Source organism: Myxocyprinus asiaticus, chromosome 22 (genome assembly GCF_019703515.2).
Source record: "Myxocyprinus asiaticus isolate MX2 ecotype Aquarium Trade chromosome 22, UBuf_Myxa_2, whole genome shotgun sequence".
In the NCBI taxonomy this organism is placed as follows: domain Eukaryota; kingdom Metazoa; phylum Chordata; class Actinopteri; order Cypriniformes; family Catostomidae; genus Myxocyprinus; species Myxocyprinus asiaticus.
Window position 1 is genome coordinate 19,321,644 of NC_059365.1, and position 24,595 is coordinate 19,346,238.

The window sequence follows — 24,595 nt, forward strand, 5'->3', positions numbered from 1 at the left end:
TTTCCATCCATATAAATTTGAACCTAAAATCTTGTGGTTGATGATGTAAATGTTTGTTATCTGCAACCCATTTACAAAACACACAGACAATGAGAATCCAGAGAATTTAGTATCCAAGCAACATCAAACATGTGTGTTTGTAGAGATACAATACTTCAGTGAAAAATACAGTAAAAGTAACCTCAGACACACACGTTTCTTCTTTCAAAACAGCTTTTATTAAAGAAAGAGGTTTGAAACAGACTGGTCTTAAGAGGTACATTCAGATCAGCTGGGGCCTGAGGGACATACTGGAGGGAGCAGGGCTGACTGTGTTAATGCCTGATTCTTTTGCACAGCAACACAGACCAGCACTTTCTCACTCTCCACAATCAGGCAGCCTTTCTCAGATTTTTTTGGGGCATTTTTATTTTCTTACAAAAACTGGCTCAAAAAGCTTCATTAAAAATACAATCAAATCATTTATTTTTATATCCAGGCAACATGAGAATCCAAGAATTATCATAAGCTTTGAAAATAACATCTCTGAAGTCATTTTAAAGGTCTGTTTGGAAATGTCAAACATTGCAGGCAAGTTCTGTTTATCCCTCCCAATCTGAGCTGAACAAACACATCAATGCGTAGTCATCCTTGTGTGAGTGTGTATGTGCTCACCGGGGCTCGGTCAAATATGCACAGGAAAATGAAAAATTTATTAAAATTGGATTTATGTTTACGATAAATAAACACAAGCTTGGTGATTTGTCATGTCTAATTAAAAGCTTGGTGATTTGTCATGTTTAAGAAAAAAAAGAAAAAAAAAAAGAAAGTAAAATAGAGCTCCGATATACATCATCTACAAAGCTGCTTCATGGTGAAATCAGAGATTAATGGTAGAACTGATGGTTACACAGGGCTGTGATGCAGCTGGAATAAGCCACAAGCCCGAGCGGGAGCTAAAATGCTTAGCATCATGACACAGTCAGAGGTCTAACACACACCACTTAACCTTGGATAATCACACACACATTCACACACACTTAAAATAGTTAAAGCTGGAATGGAGCACCTTTCAAATTGGCATTGTTTTAAAAGACAAACGTCATTAATTTGCCCAATTAATTACAGAACATGCCAGACACCAATTTTGGGCTACAAGCAGAGAAAAGAACCAAAATCATTCATAAATCATTCATATTAAAGGGACAATCGAGATCAGCTGCATTCATACCGCATATGTGAGGCGCTGATCTTGGACTAGACCAGTATTAGTGGAGGATCTGAACTTTCTGACTGATCTCTGATCAGAGAAATAGAGCCCAGAGCTGCTGGTCTACAGGATCTGCTCAGGCTTATGGAACATAGAAGCCCAATCTGTTCAACATCAGATTGCACAAGCAAAAATCAATTGGCACAAGCTGACAATGTATAACAATTCAAGAAGAGAAAGAAATATCTCGACAAAATATAACATTTATGAGTATAATTACAAGGTACAATAAATATGTCAAATAGAATCACATAGTCAAGTCAAAATAACTCAATAATAATCTAAAAAGTGATTGAAACCATGGCACATAGAAATGGAATGTATTTAGAAGCACAAAGAAAGCAGAATAAAAACATTATGCCCCCTAGTAACCACTTTAGAAGCAAAGGGGGCAAACATGACTTGAGTTTCAATATGCATCAAACCCAGATAATCCATATTTCACCAACCTAAGCTCCACTCCTTAAATAAGTGAATAAATTACCTCGTAAAAGTGAAGTGTGCGCATGTGTGGGTGCGACAGCATGTTTGGTATGTGACTTGAGCATTAAGCACTGGCCTGATACACAAAGCTGACACATTCAATATAAATGCCACTAAGGAGAGTGGAGAATGGCTAATTTCTGTCTCAATAGTGAACAGACACTTAACTCTGACTCACTCAGCAATATGCAATTACATTTGCATTGAGGATCAATCTTGCTGTGTCTAGGGCACATATTCAGACAACACACACACAGCACAGGTCTTTAATTTATTTTAAGGGGGGAAAAAACAACTTGAGTAGCTAGTCTGCATTAATGGAATTGTTTTTGGCTTCAAGCTAAATGTATCCTCTTTTTTCAATAATACATATCATAAATTTCCACAGAGAGTACCAATGAGAGACTTTGACAGTACAAACTGATTTTCTATGTGTCGCTCTTTCACACTATCCATGCACACACACAAGCACAAAGAGTTGTTAGAAAATGACACCATGTATATTCCATAATGCCATACGATTCTACACGCAGCAAGTTGTTAAAAGGCAGCTTTTATACCCATAGGGTCAAGGCCCTCAGTGCAGCATCTTATACAGAGCTCACATTTAGGGATCTCAAATAGCTACACATCACAAATCTCTAAACTACAATTTGGACTTGGGATTGTGGTCAATCTAAAAGAAACCCGAGAGCACGTTTATAGTGGAAAGTGGAATTAATGGGATTTTCGTTCATGCAAGAGAACCAATAAGGAGAACCAGGTAGAGCGTGGATTTTGGTACATCCTGTAGCTGTTGAGCGCTACTTACAAATTAGCCCGCAATATATTTATCCAAATAGAAATAATTATGAAGTATGGCAGTAGGGCAGGGTAAAACCCTTCACTACTGTAAGAGGTCAATCAAAACCAGGATAGAAAACGTGTTGTAAGGGCAGATGACATATTCTGGTGAAATCATGCTTAGGGTGAGGGGTGAAAAAAAGACGCAGGAAGGAAAGCCAGAGTGCTGGACAAGGTCTGGTCTGAGCAGTTTAAGTTGGTTCCATTGTCATGTTCATTTTTTGGCAGGCAGGTGGAAGGGAAGTTACCCAGGTGGATGTTAGGGCCCCTTCAGTAGTCTTAACCCATGGCTGTTCATGCCCATCAGTAGCGCTCCATCAGATGTTTGTAGGATAGGGGTGTGACAGCGGCCATCTATGGTGGATCAAAAAACACATTCAAACACACAATTCTTTAGCACACATTTTCTAGTAAACATGTATTTAACATGTGTATAGAAGAGTTTGATTAAGGTCTGAAAAGTATTCGTGATGTAAAGTGCTTCTCTTATATGATTAATCAGAAAACAATCTCAAGATCTACCGACGCACAAACCCAGAAAATTATGTATACAACACCAACAACTCAAATCAAATCAAACCAAACTGATCTGCACCACAGAACCATCTTAATCAGAGAAGGATCTGATTGTCAGGAGTGATTAGCTCGATGTATATTATATAAAAACTCGGACGGAATACTGATTAAAGGAATTTTCCAGGTTAAAAACAAGTGAAACTGTACCAACCGAATCTATGGCATGCTGTTGATTACCACAGACAGAATTTTGACCTCTCCGCAGTAAAGAAATTAATACTAAAAAAATAAAAATAAAATAAAAAAAAGTGTTCACATCAATGCACTTACAATAGACGTCTATGGGGCGAGGCATTCCAGAGGACTTAAGATGTACGATTTTTTTGGTTACAATTAACAAAAATTAATTATTGAGTGAGTACAAAAAAAAAATCTATGTTCAAAACCATGTCCTTTTCTTACCCCGATTGACTAAATTAAGCCTACAATAATACTTTTTTATTTTGAAGGAATTTGAGCTGTCGGGTCAGATTTGGTGCAAAATAGCAGTCATATGTAATTCGTCCTTGTGTTGACGTCATATCTATAAGCTGAGAAAGAAGCTCCGGCTGTGTCATGAGAAGCGGGAAGCGAGTTTGACAGCTGTTTAGTCAGTCCATTCGCGGTTTCAGGAGTCAAGGCAGCAGCAGAGTGAAGTCACTCTCCTAATGGATTTAACAGTTTTTTTACTGTTTGGCAAAGTTGTTTACCTGCTATACTGCTTGGATATGTTTTCTGATAGGGTTGTTGAAGCTTATATTGTTTGTCATGCTTTAATGAATCGAACATTACCGATCGCAGTGTGTTTATAAGTTTCGTTTTGTGTGTAAGCCAATAAAGTATTTTTTGGGCAATAAATCAGTGTACGTTCACTTGCCATTTCATCCTTTTAGCAGACATTTAAACAGATCTAAAAAGACACTATATGTACAAAGTGGTTCCCCAAGAATTTATACTCATCTTAAGTTGAGTATCCTGAGGTATGGAGAAGTAATATACTGATTTCGTAGTACAGTAATGTTTATTAATTTGTTTAGCGTGTAACAGAGTGAACTTTAAAATTTTCCCTGGTGCAATGCCTTGCCCCATAGTGTTCCACTGAAAGTGCATTACTGTAAACACAATTTATATTTGTTTGTTTTTACAAACTGAAGAATAAGTCAAAATGATTTTCTGTGGTAACAGAACCATCCTGTTGATATAGCTTTACCTGTATTGAACCGAAAATATTCCTCTAAGATCAGGCCATGCACTTTACCTGACTGTGTGAGTTGAGGAATCCACTGACAGCTGAGAAGAACAGAAGAGCATGTTTAATGCTGGTGAAATCTTCCTGTCTACATCAGCCATACCTTATTATTTACCAAATATACTAATAGAAACCAAATTATATACCAAACTGACCCCCAGTAACAGCTTCAAGCACAGGCAAACATGCAAAACAAGCATAATAGAATGCAGAATGCAAAGCTTTAGTTGAATGCAGAAGAACAATCACTTGAACCAAAATAAGTATTATGGTCGAGAAAGGTTAGGGAGCCATTAGGTTGAATGAATTTCATGGTCACAAAAAACTAAATAAAAAGATTCCAAATTACAACCACAACAAATATGACAGCACACACAACACCCACAACACCACCTGATGTGAAGGACACAAGAAGACCAACATGACAGCTTCAATGTATTACATTAACCACACTCATGTTGTCATTCACACACACATAAAACCGGAATGAGGAAATTAACCAGAATAACATGACAGGGGACTGGTTTAGTCAATTAATAAGGACCCAATCACAGGTTACTTGAGGAGCACATGCATGGCATAATGGGGGGCAGAGCTTCCCCTGGCAGGCTGAAAGGATCATTTAATATTCACTCAAGAGCTGTTTGCTCTTAATTTCCTGACAGCCTATAGCAATCCATTGGGATGTATTATAATAGCAAGTTAATTTCTTTAATGCATTTGAATTGGGAGTTTTGCACTGTTAGCCCATAAAGAGTGCAGACAAAGGAAGGTTTCAAGGGATTATATTTAGCTTTTAGTGCAAAAGTAGGGTCCGGGAGTCAAAATCCATTCAAGATCTCCATAGCAATTTTTAGCAGTAATATATAAACCTTTCAAAAGATATCTACAATGACCTCAGAGGTTGTTAAATTATGGTATATGCTTCTGTAGAAGCCATACGTCAGTTTGATTTCAATTTCATAAAAAAAAAAAAAAAAAGTCCTAGTGAAGTACAACACTATCCACAATCCTGAAGCAAGATCCACCGATCAGAGAAGTTGACATTACCATAGAAACAGCAACAGGGTTGAGGATACTTCTTGCAGGCTTGTTGAGGCTAGCTAGGTAATATTAGCTAGCTAGCTAGGTAATATTAGCTAGCTACCTAACTAAGGTTAGGTAAAATGGGATGTTGTAATGGACATCGTGATTCAGTGTCCGATTCTTTCTAAAATGTCTATGGAGAAAATGAATGGGAAAAATATTTTCAGAACCCAGGCTACTGAAAAAGTAGGCGGTCACTGTTGAGTTGAGAATTCTTTTTTTCCTTTTTCTTTTTTGAACACGGCAGAGACCAAATGTCTTTTCAGCCAACCGACATGAGTTCATCCTGAGGTAGGGAGAATTTCAACAGCAGAAATAAAAAGCATCCCAAAGGTGGGGCTGACTGAACCCAAGGGGAGAAACAGCACTAGCTATTAGACAGTACTGAAGGAAAATCCCATATGGAGGTCTAAGAGTCAGGGACTCAACGGGGGCTCTAATTGGAGAGTCTGGGGTCTTGTACCTGTTCATATGATAGAATTGGACTCGTCTGAAAAGGTTCTCATGAGCAGGGGTCTGGCTGAAGACTGAGAGGACTGGCCATCCCCCACACTTGACTGACCCGGCTTTTTCTGAAAGGGGGGGGGGTAAAAGACACTTAGGATAGGATGGATCAGACACTCAGATGAACACACAGACACTCTCTACTGCCTTGCAGGTTTTTCTACTTCATTTTCAGATAAAGATAAAACACTTGAGTGAATTGTGCAGTACATTTTGAACACAACTGAGGGCATAATGTGTTATGTGTATTATAAATATGTCATGACTGAAGAGGTACTGGCCATTATTATAACTTAATCCCTATCAATTTATAATGTTGTGACAAAGACAAAAGGAAGTCAAACACTTAAAGAAATAGTTCATCCAAAGAATGAAAATTCTGTCATCATTTCCTCATGTTGTTCCAAATCTTTGTTTCTTTAATGGAAGATGAAAAGAGAACTCTTGAAAAAAAAATGTACCAGTTGTTTATTTCTGGGCAAATAAAACAAATGTTGACAAGAGCTTTCAAGCTTAAAAAAGGATGCAAAAGCACATAATAAACATTGTCTTTACAATGCTTTACAACTTATGCATTATATACTGTATATGCCTTATAAAGCCATTGGTGGCTTTTAGAGAGGAACAGAAATAAATGTTAATAAAGTTGTTATTCACTGAAAATCTTGACATCAGCTTTGGCTCTCCCAAGCGTTTTGGGTCACTGTGTTGAACTCAAAAACCCGATCAGTCCGAATTGTGAACAAATCATTCTGGTTTTGTGTACCAGATCAATTGATTCATTGAAAAGATAAAACAATGTGAATAAGACATTTCTACTTCTTACATAAGAAAAAATGCAAAGCAATTATACTTTTCAGTTTGATCTTTTGAATGAATCAGTTTATCTGTTTCAAGAAACCAACCTAAATGATTTGTTGCCAATTTAGACTGAACAGGTTCTCAAGTTCAACTTAATGACTCAAATCCTGTCAAAGTGGTTAACACCTCTCTGGAGTGGAAAATTACCAGTGAATAATGACCAGTGAATAGCAGTCTGTGCCTCACGTAAAGCTATTGTATGCCTTCATAAGACAATACTGTATATATAAATAAATTATTCATATTGACTACTTATGATACACTTTGTGTTTTTGCATTCTTTTGAAGCTTGAAAGGTTCTGTCCCCATCTTTGTAATTGCATGGAAAAACTAATTCTTCATACTCGGTTTGGAACAACAAGAGGGTTAGTAAATAATGATCAATATAAAAATAAATTTTTATTTATGGATAAACTATTCCTTTAAAACAACTTAACCCCACAAAGACAAACATTTTTTCCACACATACAAACACAGTCACACAAAATTTCACACTAAATCAACCAGCACTAATGCACCCAGAAACAAGTCACAGTGGTCTTGGTGGGGAGCGGGGTAAGCTTGACTTGTCCAGTCACGCATGCAAGAAACCCTGTGTGTTTGCGTGCTGCATTCTCCTGGCTAGGCATGCAGAGACAGCAGGCACCGGGAACAGGCAGCTGAAGAAATTCCCATCACACCCGGCAGCCCTTATAGACACAACACATGGAGAACCACCCTCCCACCACTGATGGGGTTTAGCTTTTTGGGAGACATCTCTTGCCTCAGGACAAACACCCCCTCAAATAACAGCACCATGATGCACATTTTGACTTACAATCCAAACCCAGCACCTCCAACAAACACATTTCTACAAGAAAAGCACTTGCTCTTCACACCAACAACCAAAGCTAGCAAGAAACACCACCTCACAGAGAGGGAGCAAAGGCAAACAGGTGGAGACACAACAGGCAGGACACAGCACATACAGACAGACAGCCAACCCAAAGGAGGAGAGACAGTAAGACAAAAAGGAAAAGAGGAGCAGGCAGAGAGACCTCATTCACTCCAGGAAAAGCTGTGAGTGCTAGCAGTCTGCGACAGCATGAAGATAGTGGAGGTCCCAGAGGAAGGAAGCCGTCGTTTCATCTACAGCACAGCACACAAAAGGCAAGAAGAAAGAGACCAAGAGACCAAGAAGTAGGACAGAGAGGACATGAAAATTGAGAAAAGATCAAAAGAAAGAAAGGGTGGGAATAAAGTTAAGGTGGTGGGGTTAGAGAGAGGTCTGGGACAAGTAAGCAAATGTTAAACTGAAAAGTTCCAGTAACTAAAACCCTCAGAATGTGCAGTTTGATTCAGCAGAAAGATGCCAAACTCAGAATGAATGGATTACTGGCACGTCTTTGAGCTGTAAGACTTAAATGCAGAGCTGTAACTTTTCTGGCATTATTACTTTACACATAAATGTTCCATTGATGGACTGCCGAATAAATGCTAGAGTATATTTAGTTTTTTTACATGCCGTTCTGTCTCGTGCACAGTTGAGTGCTCAGCCTAATTATACTCGAATTGTCATGCGCACTCTGCGCCAGACGTACAGGCACAGGGGGAAAACAAAGTATACTTGAGCATTAAGATGCAAATATAACACGTAAAACAGGCATTATACTGCAATAATTAAAAACTTCAGTCATTAGAAACCATGTTGAAAATAAATGCAATGTAATTTCCAAATTAGATAGCTCAGCTTGTGTCTCGCAGTTGTTTTTTTTCAGCGTCTCATGCAGTAACTATTTATTTTTTTCACATGCTACGTCAATTTAAAAGTAAATTCAACCTTTAAAATGCTTCTTGAGACACCTGTGTTCTGTTTTATTTATGTGGGGTATTTACACTTGGTCACTTCATGCATTTTTACTGTGTGTGGGCCACGCTGTACATTTTTCCCCTCAGGGCTTGTTGTAAGACGCATCATACATGCGTCAGCTACTCTCAAGCAATCTGCATCAAATAAATGAAGAAAAATGTTCTGTCTCTCCTACAATATGCATCCGTTCTTTCATTGTTATCATTTATTGCGCGACACAAGGCCTATGCAAATACTCATTAGCAGCTGTTATGTTTAGCACATTTTTCACATGCTCTGTTTGGGTGTAGTAAAGTTTATATAAGTGGCTTGAACAACCAGATGCATTTACACTTGAACAAGTTTTGTTTGGAATGAGTGATCAGATTTATGTCCATCTTGTATCCGTCTTGAAGAGCATTTACACCTGGTCTTTTCTTGATCAGATAGCAATCCCATCAGCAAAATGCATGAACTGACCAAGTATAAATACCCCACTAAACCATCATCAGTGCTTGGCACACATCCAAAATTCAAATGCTAATTTTAGCATTCGAAATTACATTTTCACCTTAAAATCGACAAATATTGGAATTGGAATTTGACAGCCTTAGTGCACTGCAGTAATTTCACGATTAAGGGGGTTCTAGGCACTATATTTTGGATCAAGGCCTCTTGTGCTTATTGGTTTAATAACTTAGTTTCAATAAAAACTTGCTGACAAATTCTAGCCAAGTCAAGTGTTAGTTTGGTCAATGAATGCATGAATGTTTTTCTTCAAATGGAATCTATCAGGCTATGATTATAAATCTGACAATTTAATAAAAGAACAATTCAATATAGACTTGACAGGTTATGTCATATTTATAAGATCAAGTAAATAAGATGTGACCTCCCCATTGGTGGTTTTAATTAACATGCTGCAATCTTGGAAGGGCTGAAGCACCTACCTGTGAGGAGGCAGGGGGCAGATTAGAGCTGTATGCTCATCTCTAGCCTAATTAACTAATCAACACAGGGACTGAAAGTCTGCTTAGCTAGTGTCACTTATAATTGAGCCTGCCTGTAGTGTGTGCTCACTTTGTCTAAATAATTCAAATGATTGGAGGAGTCTAATTATTGTTTATTAATTCTACCTTTGGTACATGTTAACTGATTGGGTAGCCAGGGACAACAGCACAAGCTGATGGAAAGAGACTGTTGTACTGGTATTGGCGCTTGACTAATGGGATAAATGTTATCTAAATAACAGTGATACATGGCACACAAAGCTACAGGGGGGAAGGAGAGGACACAGAAGAAGAGTGATAGTAACTATTAGACTGATTGACTTCCTGTCTGTTTGACCAATCACAACACAATCCAAACTGTTCAGAGCCTTGAAACAAGGCAAGAGTCCTGTTAGGAAAAAAGTCAATGGTGTAATTCATGACAGTCAAGAGGGGGGAAAAAAAAGGAAAAGAGACACTGGAGTAGTGATAAAGGCTGGCATAAAAATGGAAAAGTTGAAAGACCAGAAAGGTACATGAGGGTAATAAGGTGTAAATGAGTAAAAGTGACTAAGGGTTATGGACAAACCAAAAGATGGGATAATAGTGAGTTCATAGCAAAATGTAAGATGAAAGAAAGGCCAGAAAGTATGAAAGAATAGGATGGATATTACAAAATGTAAAAAAAAGAAGAAAAAAATGAAGAAGAGAGAGACAGAAAGGTGAGGAAAAATTGAGTTTACCTGTCGTGCATGGGGGCCTCTAGGTTTACAGAGGACCACCAGAAGGATTTCAGGCAGCAGACTGAGGATTATGAGGATGATGATAACCAGCCAGACAGATACTGAGCTCAGCATGTTAGCAAACACAAAGTACAACCGCTGCTGCTTCAAAAACGGCCTAGGAAAAGAGAGAGATGAAAAGAGAAAGAGAGAGAAAAAAATCCATAAAGAATGTTGACAACACCAATTATTTAATACTTTTATCATGAGCTTTGTCACAAGACTCGCAACCAGTACTACGTAAGCTCTTTGTGACAAGTACTTTTCGTCGTATTCGCACCTCCGTTTTAACCTCCTGAGACCCCTGCGTGACTGCTGTGTACATTTTCCATTTCCCTTTTTGCTTTGTAACTAGTAGCACCTATTAAACAATAAAAAATTCTAGAGCAAATAGTTTTCCTACAAATTAATATCCACATTATTGTTCTTGGAATTCCAATTCCAATTGTGACATTTTAAACAATACCAAGCTATAGAAAGTCAGATTTTTTTTTCATTAAATTGTTTATGTTTCCAGGAGTGTTGGTTATTCATGTTTTTGAGACATTACAGACATTACTGTTGATTTTCTGTAAAGCTGAATAAATAATTCTAATTATAAGCATCATCCAATCACTACCAACCATGTTAAAATAAAATATAGCATTATAAAATTCTGAATCTATGTACTGATTTCCATTGTCCCATGTCTGCCAAACATGTTGAGTGATCCAAACATCATCTGCAACCTAAAACTAAACTTTTGGTTGGATTTTATGATTGAATGCTCCCTTTTTATTGAATGACTTCACCTCCAGTATGCTGTCTGTCTTCACTGGTCTCAGAACAGTTTGAAATGCAGCTTATTTTCATTCTAACTCCATATAAAGCCTACATTAAAATACGAGATCTTGTATTGATGACTGGAGAGTCGAACCACTCTGTAAAGTCTTCTCCAGCACATCCCAAAGACTTTCAATGGGGTTAAGGTCAGGACCCTGTGGTGGCCAATTCATGTGTGAAAATGATTCTTCATGCTCCCTGAACCACTCTTTCACAATTTAAGCCCAATGAATCTTGGCACTGTCGTCCTGGAATATGCCCGTGCCGCCAGGGAAGCAAAAATCCATTGATGGGATAACCTGGTTATTCAGTACATTCAGGAAGTCAGCTGACTTCATTTTATTGCCGCATAACATTGCTGAGCCTCGACCTGACCAATTGAAGCAACCCCACATCATAACACTGCCTCCAGAGGCTTGTACAGTGGGCACTATGCACAACGGGTGCATCGCTTCATGCGTTTCCATTCTTACCCCGAAGCGCTCATCACTTCGGAATAGGGTAAATCTGAACTCATCAGACCACATGACCTTTTTCCATTGCTCCACAGTCCAATCTTTATGCTCCCTAGCAAATTTAAGTTGTTTTTTCCAATTAGCCTCACTAACAAGTGGCTTTCTTGTGACCACACGGCTATTTAGTCCCAATCCTGTAAGTTCTCGTCGCACTGTGCGTGTGGAAATGCTCTTACTTTCACTATTAAACATAGCCGTGAGTTCTACTGTCAATTTTATACAATGTGACTTCAAGTGTTTTAGTGATCTCCAATCACGATCATTCAAGATTTTTTTCCAACCACATTTCTACCGCAAAGATGACAGTTCACCAATATCCTTCCAGGTTTTAATAATGCATTGGACAGATCTTAACCCAATTCCAGTGATTTCAGCAGTTGCTTTCTTTGCTTGATGCAGGCCAATAATTTGCCCCTTCTGAAACACAGTAACATCTTTTCCGCGACCAAAGGATACGTCTTCCGACATGGTTATTTAAAAAATGAGAAGTGACACACAGCATCAGTTAGGGTTAAAAGAAATGTTGCCAGCTAAAACATATTAATGACTGCAATAATGACCCAATCATAGGCTCTTAAGTATCTGCTTATTTAAATCCAAACGGCAACTTTTTTTTGGCCAGGCAGTGTATATAGAAATGCATTAACTAATGTTAATTAATAGAATCGTATTGCACAGTGATAACAAAATAAAACATAACAAAATGTATATTAAAATGAAGCTAAATGACCCACAGATGTGTTAGAGTTGAATTGTATTCATGTTTCTTCTTCTTTTGAGGAAACGGAGTACGAGTTTCCTCATACGTGGACATTGTGTTTATCAGGGCGCTGATGTGCGAAAAATGAACAGATTTTTTAAAGAGCATAGCAAACGAGATTCTACTCTTTACAAACAAAGAGTTTTCAATGAAAAAATGTAAAGAGATTTCTTACCAGAGGCACTTTTGTTGGTGCTGCATCTCTAGGAGCGCTTCAAGGAAAATGACGGCATGCTGTTGTGTCACATGACTCGGTGCGGCAGAAGTTAACCCCTTAAATGACAGTCTAGAGTCTTGTGAACAGTATTCAGTTAGTTTTAATTCATTTATATTATGCGCTGCGAATAGCGAAGCCAAAATACAAAGTTCACGCATGTGGACGCTGGGTCGCTCAAAATTAAGGGACATTTTTAGCTCCTACTCCGGGGTAGGTATTTTTGGGGGCGTACAGGGACTGTGGGACGTGCGGCGGCCTGTGACTGGTCACACACATGTCGCACAAAGCATTGGGCAACGCAGCTACCATTTGTAAACAAACTTGTAATTGCAAATATTTGCTGAGATCAGCATGTGCTGCGTGGTAGTGAGGCGAGGAGTGTAAACTGTAACCTGAAGACACAGGATGGATTCGAAAACTGGAAAATGCTGTCTTCGGAGGCTGTATAAGGAGGTAGGATGAAATAAATTGTTGTTGTTGCTATTGAATCGCTCATGCAAACAACATCACAAAAAAAAGATGACGTCACTAAGGGGGTTACATTTGTGAGTGCGAATGCAAGGGGGGAAAAATCTCTTTGGGTGTGTTGTTGCTCTTAACAGTTCTCATCTAGAAAGTAACTAAAGGAAAAGTACCAGGACTGTAGGTGGGATAGGGCCTAATGAGGAGAACACACACTTGTGTAAGGAGAAAGTTGAGAAGAGAATGGAAGAGCAGCACATGCTTGCGGACTGAACAGGTGCTACTTTTAATGTTGTTTGGATGGTAGTTATTTAATAAAGATGTTTAAATTACACTCCACCTTGTAACCCACATTGCTATTATTGGTTTGTGTGGCCAAGTAAAGAGACCACTGACTGAGTCATAGGATGTGATTATTGGACAATTCAGATCAGTGGCCTATTGATCAGAGCATCCCTAATGAGCACTGTAAATGTCAAATGTTTGCTCACCATATGATGCCACCCCAGAAGAAACTGAAGAAGACATAGAAAGCTAATGAGCCCCAGATCACAAAATGGTTGATCCACGTCCAGTGCCGTGTGTCCAGAGCCAACTGAGGGAGGAGAAACGGTCAGCCTCTGGTAACTTAAGAACTGAAGTACTTTTTTGCAGGGAGCTAAGATGTTTGAGATGTATTAAACTGTATTAAAATCATGTACAGTACTGTGCAAAAGTTTTAGGCACTTGTGAAAAATGTTGCATAGTGAGGATGTCTTCAAAAATAATGACATAAACAGTTTTCATTTATCAATTAACATCATACAAAGTCCATTAAACATAAAAAAGCTAAATCAATATTCGGTGTGACCACCTTTGCCTTTAAAACAGCACCAATTCTCCTAGGTACAACTGGACACAGTTTTTCTTGGTTGTTGACAGATAGGATGTTTCAAGCTTCTTGGAGAATTCGCCACAGTTCTTCTATCTATTTAGGCTGTCTCAATTGCTTCTGTCTCTTCATGTAATCTCAGACTGACACAATGTTCAGTGGGGGGTTTTGTGGGGGCCATGACATCTGTTGCCGGGCTCCCTGTTCTTCTATTCTAATCTTTTCTATTTGCAAAAGTAATGTTTGGGAGTCTAACATTTATATTTCCTATTGACACACTAAAGCTGAAGATATAAATAACCATCTTAAGACAAATGCTTTTGTGAAACATCTTATGTGCCCAAGACTTTTGCACAGTACTTTATTAATCATTAACCAACCTTTAAAGTGACAGTGAAAACAAGGATTGTAAAGACAATTGTTCCATAAGACCAATTTCCAAAGACCTGAAATAAGGGAAGGAGTGAATTACATTTTTAGAATATATAATAACATTTATATTATACAAAGATTGATAAAAGGGATAGCCAGCTCTAACCTGCCCGTTATCCTGCAGAGCTGGATTACTGAACAGGAAACGGACACCAAAGAAGAACAGAAGACCCTGAAAAATTCCTAATACTGTCCAGTAGAGGAAGGGACGCCAGCGTAACATGGCATTCTTTGCTATTTCTCTATAGGAAGGATATAAACAATAGATAAGCAACAGTTCACTACAAATTGTATAAGCAAAAGAGTGCATTGCAGTCTGTCACCTGTAGAGGGGGGCATTGTCCAGCAGAATCTCAATGGATATGTGCTGTTCCAGTAGGCTGTAGGCCAGAATGGGCATGGAGGTGAAGCAGATGTTGTACATCGTCAGATAGGCTGCGTCATACAGGGGCTGGGAAGGGGAGCGAGGGGAAGGACGGGGGACCAGGGGGTTAAAAACATGTTGAGGAGATCACACTCGCGCCAACACTTTTGCACAAAAAAAAAAAAAGAAAAAAAAGAAGAGACTACACAGCAAAAGCACACACTGACAGTGCAGCCACATGCAATGATCACTTTCTTGATATATATACACAAAACACTGAGATGTCCTGGAAGAGGTGAAGTCTAGACTAGAGTCTAAGAGTTTAAATGAGACTGTAGCACTCTTTTGAGAAGTCCAAAGGTGATTTTAACTTGCTGTTTTACATTTTTGGGCTTTTATTGATAGATGGAAAGGGACTGGGACCTGACACAGGCCAGATTCGTGCATGCAACATATCTAGAGCATGTTCATTAACCACTACACTACGGCTCTGACATAAAATTTCATTTTTGAGTGTTTTATATATATATATATCAACTTTCAATGAAGGGCAAAGAGTGAAATTTAAAGGAAAGATCTGAAGAAATAAGCAGAGGTAGAGGAGATGGGCCTGTTAGGTTGTCGTCTTCTAACAGGTCCTTTATTTGTACCCACCTGCTGAGAGTATCCACAGAAAAACTGGTACAGGAATTGAGGTAAAATGAAGCAAAGATTCTAAGGGTAAAGATATAAGAAGAAAAGGTCTAAAAATTAAAAAAAAAAATATATATATATATAATTCTAACAATTACATTTATATCTACATGTGATACTGAAAAATAGTCCACTGAATGCCAGACTTACCTTGTAAAAAAAGTATTGAACAAGATGAGCAATCCGCACATAGTAAAGATGCCCATGAGCTAGTAAGAGCTTCTTTAAGTGCTTGAGCTTAGGGATGGCGTAGTCGCTGTTCCTCACAGCTTGACGGCCCTCCTTACCTTTAATACCTGACCACACAATAGTAACACAGGTTTCATGCACATTTTGACTAGTACATTTCCATGAGTTTTCATGAACTTCCAAAACTTAACTTCTATTGTAGCATTTTAAAAATGTTCTACCCATTTGTGAAAAATGTGATTCAGCACTGTTTGAACAGTCAAAACATACACCTTATGCACTACCACTAAAACAATGACACACAGCAATTGCTTTGTAATAAATCACAAGTTTTTTTTTCTTTCAATGCTTTTGCTTTGTCTTCTCCTCTCCCCTCATCTTTTGTGTCTTACTATCAATATTGGAAGCCCTCTATTTTGTTCTCACTATTTATAACACTTGACCTATTTAATGCCCTACATGGTTTAACTTACTGCATAGAATTTAATTTCTTTAAAATGGTACGTTTGTTCAGCAGGGTACAAAACGTTGTACCATACAAAACACTGTACCAAAACATTTTTATCAGCCAATTTTCCCCATTAAAATAGTGGGAAGAAAAAAAAATGTATAGGTCTATGCATGTACAGTAAAATGTTAATGTCTGGGTCTAAAGCAAATTGAACTCAAAGCACCGCTTGAGATGGTCGGAGATCATTTGCAGGCTCACATATAACACAACATTTATGCAAACTGTTTCTGGACCACTGACACAGAGAAGAAATTCTTCACATGAGCATTCTGTGAGAAGCGCTTGAGTTACTGGATAACTCAACAAACAGTGAATCAGACACGTGCACCGACGGCTTTTCTTTCGTCTCTTCAAAATATAATCAAATGTGTTTCTTCAAGCCCACGTCTATGTGTCTAATACGGTTGCCAACCATCCCATATAATACGGAATCATCCAGTATTTAAAGGGATAGTTCACCCACAAATTCTCTCATTTACTCACCCTCATGCCACACCAAATGTGTTTTATTTTCTTCTGCTGAACACAAATGAAGATTTTTAGAAGAATATTTCAGCTCTGTAAGTCCATATAATGGAAGTGAATGGTGGCCAGAACTCTGAAGCTCAAAAACGCATATAAAGGCAGCATAAAAATATGATAGGTTTGGTTGAGAAACAGATCAAGACCTATAAATCTCCACTTTCACTTCCACATTCTTCTTCTTTTGTTTTTGGTGATTCACATTCTTTGTATATATTGCCATCTACTGGGCAGAGAGGAGAATTTACTGTAAAAAAGGGACTTAAATATTTAGTGTTTCACCCACACCTATCATATCACTTCTGAAGATATGGATTTAGCCATTCTCTTGCATTGTATGGACCTTCAGAGCTGAGATATTCTTCTAAAATCTTTGTTTGTGTTCTGCAGAAGAAAGTAAGTCATACACATCTGGGATGGCATGAGAGTGAGTAAAAAATGAAAAAAAAAAAAAACATTTTTGGGTGAACTATTCCTTTAAGAGAACAGAATTTTGTTCTGTATTAAATCAATAGCCTACTGGATGCAGTTTATCCCATATTTTAGCGTCTTACACCCAAACAGTTGAGAAAGTTTCTTCATTTGAATCAATTTCACATGCAATTGTCAAAGTTAATTATTACAGATTGTTATCGAAAATAAATAGAGAGAAATGGACCTGAAACGGACATCTTTCACGTGAGTTGTGGGAGAGCCCTAACATCAGCTGTCGTTACATTACACAGATGCTACAATTGACAGAAGCGGCTGGGGGAAAGATCATGGAACATCAATGACAATCAGCGCTAGTCTTCTGTCATGTTTCAATAAAAAATACTGTATGAGAATGTAGGTGATGGAGACTTTTTTTTATTTATTTTTTTAAGAATTCTGAACACATTTGTACTGCAGAAATTAGCTTGTTAGTAAATTCCATGACTTTTCCTTCGTGATAATTTGTTTTTCCATGACATTTCCAGGCCTGGAAAACACAGTTTCTAAATTCCTTGATTTTTCCAGAATTTCCATGACCGTACGAACCCTGGTAACAACACCATCACACTCCCTCTCAGAAAAATGCTGAGCAAGGTTAATTGATTGCTTAATTAATTCTTGTACGTGTGTGTATGATGAGATCTCACCAATGCCGACGTGCGCCTCAAGGATCATACTGACGTCATTGGCCCCATCACCAATGGAAAGAGTAATTGGGGAGCCTTTAGAGTTCTTCACCATCCTCACGATCTAAAATGTGTAAAGTCAACTAATTCATAAACCATAAAGCACACTTTATCACAGGCAACATAAAGAGTGTAATAAACCTTGCCAAAAAGCAAACGATTTTCATGTTTTTCACAAGTCTCTAATTTGGAATCAAAGTCAAATACCAAGTAAATTTATTTCCAATTTAAAAGGAATAGTTCATCCAAAAATGAAAATTGTGTCATCATTTATTCACCCTCATCTTGTTCTAAACCGGAATGACCTTTTTTCTCCTCTGGAACACAAAATGAGATGTCAGGCAGAATGACAGCCTCAGTCACCTTTCACTTTCATTGTATGGAAAAAAAGATGTGATGACAGTGAATGCTGAATAAGGATAACATACTGCCATGTTCTTTTGTGCAGAAGAAAGTAAATCATACAGGTTTGAAACAACATAAGTCACTGATGACAGAATTAACATTTTTGGGTGAACTATCCCTTTAAGTGCCACTCAAGAGTCTCAGACTGGAGTTTCCATCTCAGTAAAGAGCCATCAAGAGTCATAAAGTATACTGACCTGTGCTTTCTGCAGGGGAGCCATGCGGCAGCAGAGCACGGCAGTGCAATTCTGGCAGGTCTGCAGAAAGAGGTTCCTGTAGAGACTTGCATCTGCATCACGAGGTGGGTTCATCACTAACGACAGTGTAGCACCATCTATTATAAAGCCATACTCCTGATTTGCAGTACACCAACTCCTGTCATAGGACAACGGTGATGGATTAGTGGGTCCAATATAGTAAAATAAATTTCACTGCAAATTCAGTAGTGGTGAAAGTGTCAGGGCCAGGGCCAGGGATGTTTCACCTGGTGACCCCTGCTTTGACAGGCAGGGCATCCTGTACTGCTCTTTTATGGTAGTCCCGAAGTAACTCAAGAAGTTTCTCCTCACGCTTTGTCTGCCTACCCTCCAAGGTCCGTACAGTGAGCTCTAGTAGCTCTGTACCACGCTGGAACAGGCGACAGGCATAGCAGGTGGACTTCGCCGTCTCCATTTTGTCCCCAGTCAGCACCCAGACCTTCATCCCTGCGCCCTGCAAGGCATCCATGGTCTCGGCTGCCTCTTCCTGCAGTCTGGAAGACAAGATGGTGTTGTGCTACTCAGTTATGATAACACAATTTTCAAGTTCTTCTAAAGAAAGTTCAAAGATAACAATTTGAAGTGACAAAGTGATGGATGTCATTCATTTGCAATGAGAGTTTGCTATATGAAACGACTTAAGCGACAGATACTGTTGGTGATGTGTCAAAGTTGAGAAAAGTTCAACGTAAAGTTCAATGTAACGCAAATGGCCAGTGATGCCATGCAGCGACTACCCATGAGAGTGTAGACAGTAGCTTGGTTTCCATTTGAAATGTTTAGCTTATTTTATTTTTTTTAAGAGCATTTCTAAAAATGTGACTAAAGAAAATACGAATCGTTGCGCGTTTCCATCCACTACATCATGTGCATTATCTTTCTGTGTCATGATGGAGCAGCTGAATGACCTCCTAGCTTCGGGGATAGTTACATTTTTTAGGATTGCAGCAATTTTACCTTGTTTTATTAAATGCTGCCAGGAGACAGCACAGAATAGGTGTAATATCTAATAAAATTAGGGTTGAAATGCTGCAATGCCCACACGCCCATGCTCAAAACTGTTCTGGCAGATTGTGAGGACCTACTTCAATGACCAGCTGTGGGTTAAACACTAATGAATGTCAAGGGTTATGTTCAAAGAACTGTGTGCCAAGGTCGGACCTTTCATTGGGCCAGTGACATCAAGCTATCGCACACTCACAACACGTGCACGAATGGTCAAAACACATCATCGCTTTGCGAATAAACTGTTTCCATCACCTTAATGTGCATTTTAACTAATGTGAAACTCAAGAAAATCCATCTCCTCCTAGCGCATTACATTTTAAGCATATTGTGAGACTTTTGAGCTGTCAAGCGTTTCCATTCAGGATTTGTTTTGTGCAATTTCAAAATGCGCATAAAATTGTTTTGATGGAAACCCAGCTAGTGAAGCTCAGGTGATACTGTTGGATCAGTGGCATAGGAACGATCGGAAAAGTGCGGGCGACAAAATTATTAAATGAATCAGCTTGGCTTGTGAATATTAATTATGTGCCATCATGTCATTCATATTCAATAGGCCCAATAGTCCTACTTGATTTGCTGAGAGGCAGATGTTGGCAAGTAAGCACAAGTTCATCGTATGATTACCACTGCGGATGCAACAGTTCGGCACATACCTTGCTTGCTTGGTCTTAAAATTTTTGTTTTCCGTTGGCAACTACAATTGTTTTCTTTGTACTTCTGACAAGCAAAGTAACACTCCAAAAATATAATTATTATTTCCCAAAAAAACAGGGGGACTAATTTAGAAATGTCAAATATTTTCAGTTATATTGATTGCTGCAGCACATTAGAGTACAAACATCTACTAGCAACCAACAGTACAGCAACTTGTTGACTTCCAGGAGTAAAACTGCTGTTGTGTGAACACCCTTTAAAGCTTTAATAACAGTTTATATCACTGACCGGTCCTCCACTGCAGTAGCTCCAATCAGACTCATGCCCATCTCCACCTGGTTATACATGGCCATGAGTTTCTCCTCCCGGTCCTGTAGAGCCAGTCTAGCCTCCCTCAGCCCAGTGTCTGCCACAGCGTATTCATCAGCACTCAGCTGTTTATAGGCCACACATAGTGTACGGTAACCCTCCTGGTGAGCAAAAAAAAAAAAAAAAAAACCACACACACGCTTAGGGCAGAATCTACAGACCTTTTAAATCTTTTATGTTGAGTTACAGGATTTATCTGCTAAGACATAGATATAATGAATGTGATTAATGCTTTAATCCACCATTGCATTTCGCTCAACGTGCAATCGTATTCGGTCAACCTCCTCTGGTTTGACTCTGGGGAAGATGGAGGAATCTGCTCCCTTACAGAAAAGCAGTCTCTCCCCTACATGCAAAGTAGAAGGCAAAGGTGAGAGACTATCACAATCAGAGTTACACATCACAACACAAACTAAATGTTCTAATTTTCTTAAGAAAATATGTGTGGCCCTTGCCCGTGCAAAAGTCACCATTCTGAGCAGATTTTAGTGCGTTGCTATGTGGTGGCTATGGCATTGCTTGATTGTTAGTGAGTTTTGGGTGGTTGCTAGGGTGTTGTTTATTGGCCCAAGTCAAAAGAGCCCACCCCAAGTATCCATAATATTTTGGCCCCGAGATATGACTCTGGTCCTTCCTTCTAGGAAAGTCTACAGGATTTTTTGGCTGTTTTATTGTCCACCAAGTGAAAAATTAAAAAACATAATAGCACACCTCTCATGACTTGAGATACCATTTATGTCCTAGTAAGCACTACTATTGCTATTGCTCAAACTTTGGGATTTGGGGGGGGGGGGACATCTTAGTTTTATACTTGGGACACTTAACTTATCTTGCACCCTACAGGCAATAAATCTCCAGCTCACCTGATTTGGTTTGGACAATAACACTCATTCTCCGGCGAACAGGGTCAAAGTTGAGGACATGAAGCAACTCATACCTGAATGAAAATAATGTAAAAATTTGCTTGCCATACTGCTAATTAATTACATATCACTTATTTACTTTAAACGCACAAGGCTTTAGTTTTTATGATATTGCGTTTGATTAGTCTAATTTTAAGGGTTATAACTTACTCTTCTATATCATTTTGCCTGTTCCTTATCTTCATGCTCTTACTCTCCAAACCAAGGAAGGTGAAGCCATATCTGAACAAGGGAGAAGTGTTACGAGTGTCTATCATTACATTAACATTTATGCATTTGGCAGATGCTTTTTTCCAAAGCAGCTCAAGTGATTCAATCTATAAATTTGATCAGTATGTGCAGTGCCTGAAAATCAAACCCCACCAATTGAGCTACAGAAACACATCATTAGACACAAGCTGAAACAGATCAAGTCTTACGTCATAGCTCCTTTGACCAGTGCAACCTCATCAGGAGAAGAAGCTATGAATCCTCTTTCCTCTTCTGGTTGAGGCAGCATCCCATCGATGCCATCCACTTGGTCCCCAAGTGACTCCTCTGGCCCTGCCTCCTTCACCTGCACAGTGTGGCACAGACACAGAGCCCGCAGGAACAACTCCTCTTTCTCCTGAGAGATTAAGGTAGAGAAACATAAGGAATAACACAACAATAGTTAACGCAGATCACGTGCACTTCACACTGACAAGGGCCCTTACAATGGATAAAGTGCTCTCAAAGGACCTGTGGTTTATGGTGCATATGAGTACATTATAAGAAAGGAGTTAATGCAAATAACCTGAGTCCCTCAAAGCTTGCCAGCACAATCATTAAATGTTTACCGCCTTTGTTTATCTCTGAGCCTCAGTGGATTTACAGTTCAAGCAGACTGGTGCATTTACATATGGAGGTGCACAAATCCAACAACTTCACTCAAAAAATCAGTACAATCAATGTAAAATCAATATCCCTATCTGATGTCCTTGGGGACGTTAATGAAAACTAAAATGAAAGCTAAATGAAATATTTTCATTAACTGAAAAATAAAACCTAACACAATTGGATAAAATAAACTATAAAATAACTTTTCATTACTTAAAAAGTATTTTATAAAATTTGAAACCTTTACAACCTGTCTTCATTAAACATGAAAATGCTACTAGCTATAATACTAGATGGCCCTGAGAAATTAAACGGTGTTAAATTATTACATTTTTAAATATTATTATTAAATGAAATTATTAATATTGACAGCCCTAACATGCTACAACTAAAATCGATACTGAATATACTGAAAAACAAAACTGAATAGGATTAAAGTAACAACTCACCTGTCCAGCTTTCTGCTGTACTTTATTCACAGGCCCGTCTGTCACAGTGAAGCCGTCCAGTTCACTCTGCGTGTCTCTGTGTTTGTACTGGAAGCCGTCTATACAGCACTCGATGAACTCCATGTTATTCTGGGTCAGTGTTCCTGTCTTGTCTGTAAATACATATTCCACCTGAAGGGAACAGACAACGATAAATCTACACATGACAATCCAGGGCCATAAAGCACTCGTATCCAAATTAAATGGGTTCAACAATAAGGAAGAATAAGTCTGCTTGCATAAATCAGTTTAACGAAGCATAGCCAGTAATTTTGAATAATCATCTGCATAATCATCCAAGGGTGATCTATGACCTCACTGTCCATGGAAGTGACATGGAAAGCTCACTGTGATATCAGTACCATCCAACAGAACACACACAGCCTTTTACTTCCAGCTTGTGGGCAGTAATTTTACTGTCCTCATAGAAAAGTGCATTACTTTCTTCTCTTATACTGTTGGCTGGACATCACAGAATACTGACTTTAAACAAAAGCATAAGTATTTATTCAAACTGTGTTTTAATTTTTTAGCAAGTAAAATGTGTATATTATCCAGTAATGTCACTTTCTTTGTCATGAACTGTGAAATACATAAACATATGAAAATTCTAATGTGGGTCCATTTGAAAATTTGTCACAGATTTTGAGTCCAGTGACTCACAAAAACATTTTTAAACAAGCAATCTCTTGGGCATCCTTGAATATTGTGCTAATCAGGACCCCAACAGGAGTAAATGAGACTTTAAGCTGTGCATGTTCTTTTCAAACTTCATTTGACTTTAAGAAACTGAAATAAATTATCTATTGAGAGATAAATATTGTTATTAAAAAAATGTGTTTGTCAAACCACAGGACCATTGAAATGCACTAGTAAAGTCAAAAAGATGATTTAAAGAGGTGAAAAAACCTAAGCAATAGTGACCAGTTACAGAATCTTAAAATATACACTTTGCCTTATACAAATATATACATTGTTACCTAAAATCTTGATGTAAAAAAAAAAAAAAATGATGTCCTTGCCCATTTGTCAACTACCCATGTGTTGCTTTTAACAATTGTAAATAAGGGCAAAAGAAAAGTACACTTCCATCACTTACCAATGATCTAAACCATACTTTTTTAGATAATTCTGAATCTGTGAAGCTAACACAGCTAATATCATTTACACACTTTCATTTCCTTGTTCTGGTTTTCCGAAAGCTTTTAGGGATAAATGCTCATTTCCTTTTCTACATGGTTGATGGTAATGGACGAAAACTGTATGATTCATGACTCTCAGAGCTCAATGAACAAAAGCGGTGCCTATGATCTTTTCAGGTACGTGCTACTGTCTAATTTGGAGAGGTGACCTATCTGAGGCTGTTCACACTGAACCCAAAACCAATTTGTTTTTCAAATCTGATCTTTAGGACTGACTGTCTGAACAATGTTCAAGTGTCTAACCTGGCCAAGTTCCTCATTGAGGTCTGACGTGTTGACAAGTGCGCCCTCTTGGATCTCAGAGTCAAAGAAGTCCTTATCCCATGTGATAAAGAAAGAGCCCAGGAATTTCTGCATCTCCACAGTAACATACATGGACACGGGGATTATAAAATTGAAGAGGACCATGAAGGAAAGGAAGTCTGTAAACATCTTCAAGTACTAAAACAAAGACAGAACAACCAAAGTCAATCTCTTCAGTCTC

The 24,595-nt window shown here is 38.4% G+C and overlaps 1 protein-coding gene across 7 annotated transcripts in view; it reads right to left on the minus strand.

Annotated features, from left to right (window-relative positions):
- Positions 1 to 781: 781 nt before the first annotated feature.
- LOC127413247 (phospholipid-transporting ATPase 11C-like) overlaps positions 782 to 24,595 on the minus strand; it is a 92,211-nt gene continuing 68,397 nt past the window's right edge. For 4 of the 7 annotated variants that reach the window (XM_051650214.1, XM_051650215.1, XM_051650209.1 and 1 more), the window contains 20 exons: positions 24,355 to 24,552; positions 22,871 to 23,041; positions 21,983 to 22,170; positions 21,714 to 21,785; positions 21,504 to 21,577; positions 20,883 to 20,986; positions 20,560 to 20,741; positions 18,837 to 19,103; positions 18,550 to 18,727; positions 17,909 to 18,011; positions 15,716 to 15,861; positions 15,527 to 15,586; positions 14,832 to 14,959; positions 14,615 to 14,750; positions 14,457 to 14,522; positions 13,697 to 13,800; positions 10,391 to 10,547; positions 5,929 to 6,037; positions 4,389 to 4,420; positions 782 to 2,929 (listed from right to left, as the gene is read on the minus strand). In XM_051650214.1, coding sequence (XP_051506174.1) covers positions 5,933 to 6,037; positions 10,391 to 10,547; positions 13,697 to 13,800; positions 14,457 to 14,522; positions 14,615 to 14,750; positions 14,832 to 14,959; positions 15,527 to 15,586; positions 15,716 to 15,861; positions 17,909 to 18,011; positions 18,550 to 18,727; positions 18,837 to 19,103; positions 20,560 to 20,741; positions 20,883 to 20,986; positions 21,504 to 21,577; positions 21,714 to 21,785; positions 21,983 to 22,170; positions 22,871 to 23,041; positions 24,355 to 24,552 — 2,439 coding nt within the window. In that variant the 3' untranslated portion in view covers positions 782 to 2,929; positions 4,389 to 4,420; positions 5,929 to 5,932. The remainder of the gene's footprint in view (positions 2,930 to 4,388; positions 4,421 to 5,928; positions 6,038 to 10,390; positions 10,548 to 13,696; positions 13,801 to 14,456; positions 14,523 to 14,614; positions 14,751 to 14,831; positions 14,960 to 15,526; positions 15,587 to 15,715; positions 15,862 to 17,908; positions 18,012 to 18,549; positions 18,728 to 18,836; positions 19,104 to 20,559; positions 20,742 to 20,882; positions 20,987 to 21,503; positions 21,578 to 21,713; positions 21,786 to 21,982; positions 22,171 to 22,870; positions 23,042 to 24,354; positions 24,553 to 24,595) is intronic. The other 3 variants (XM_051650211.1, XM_051650210.1, XM_051650212.1) reach the window with 3 other exon arrangements.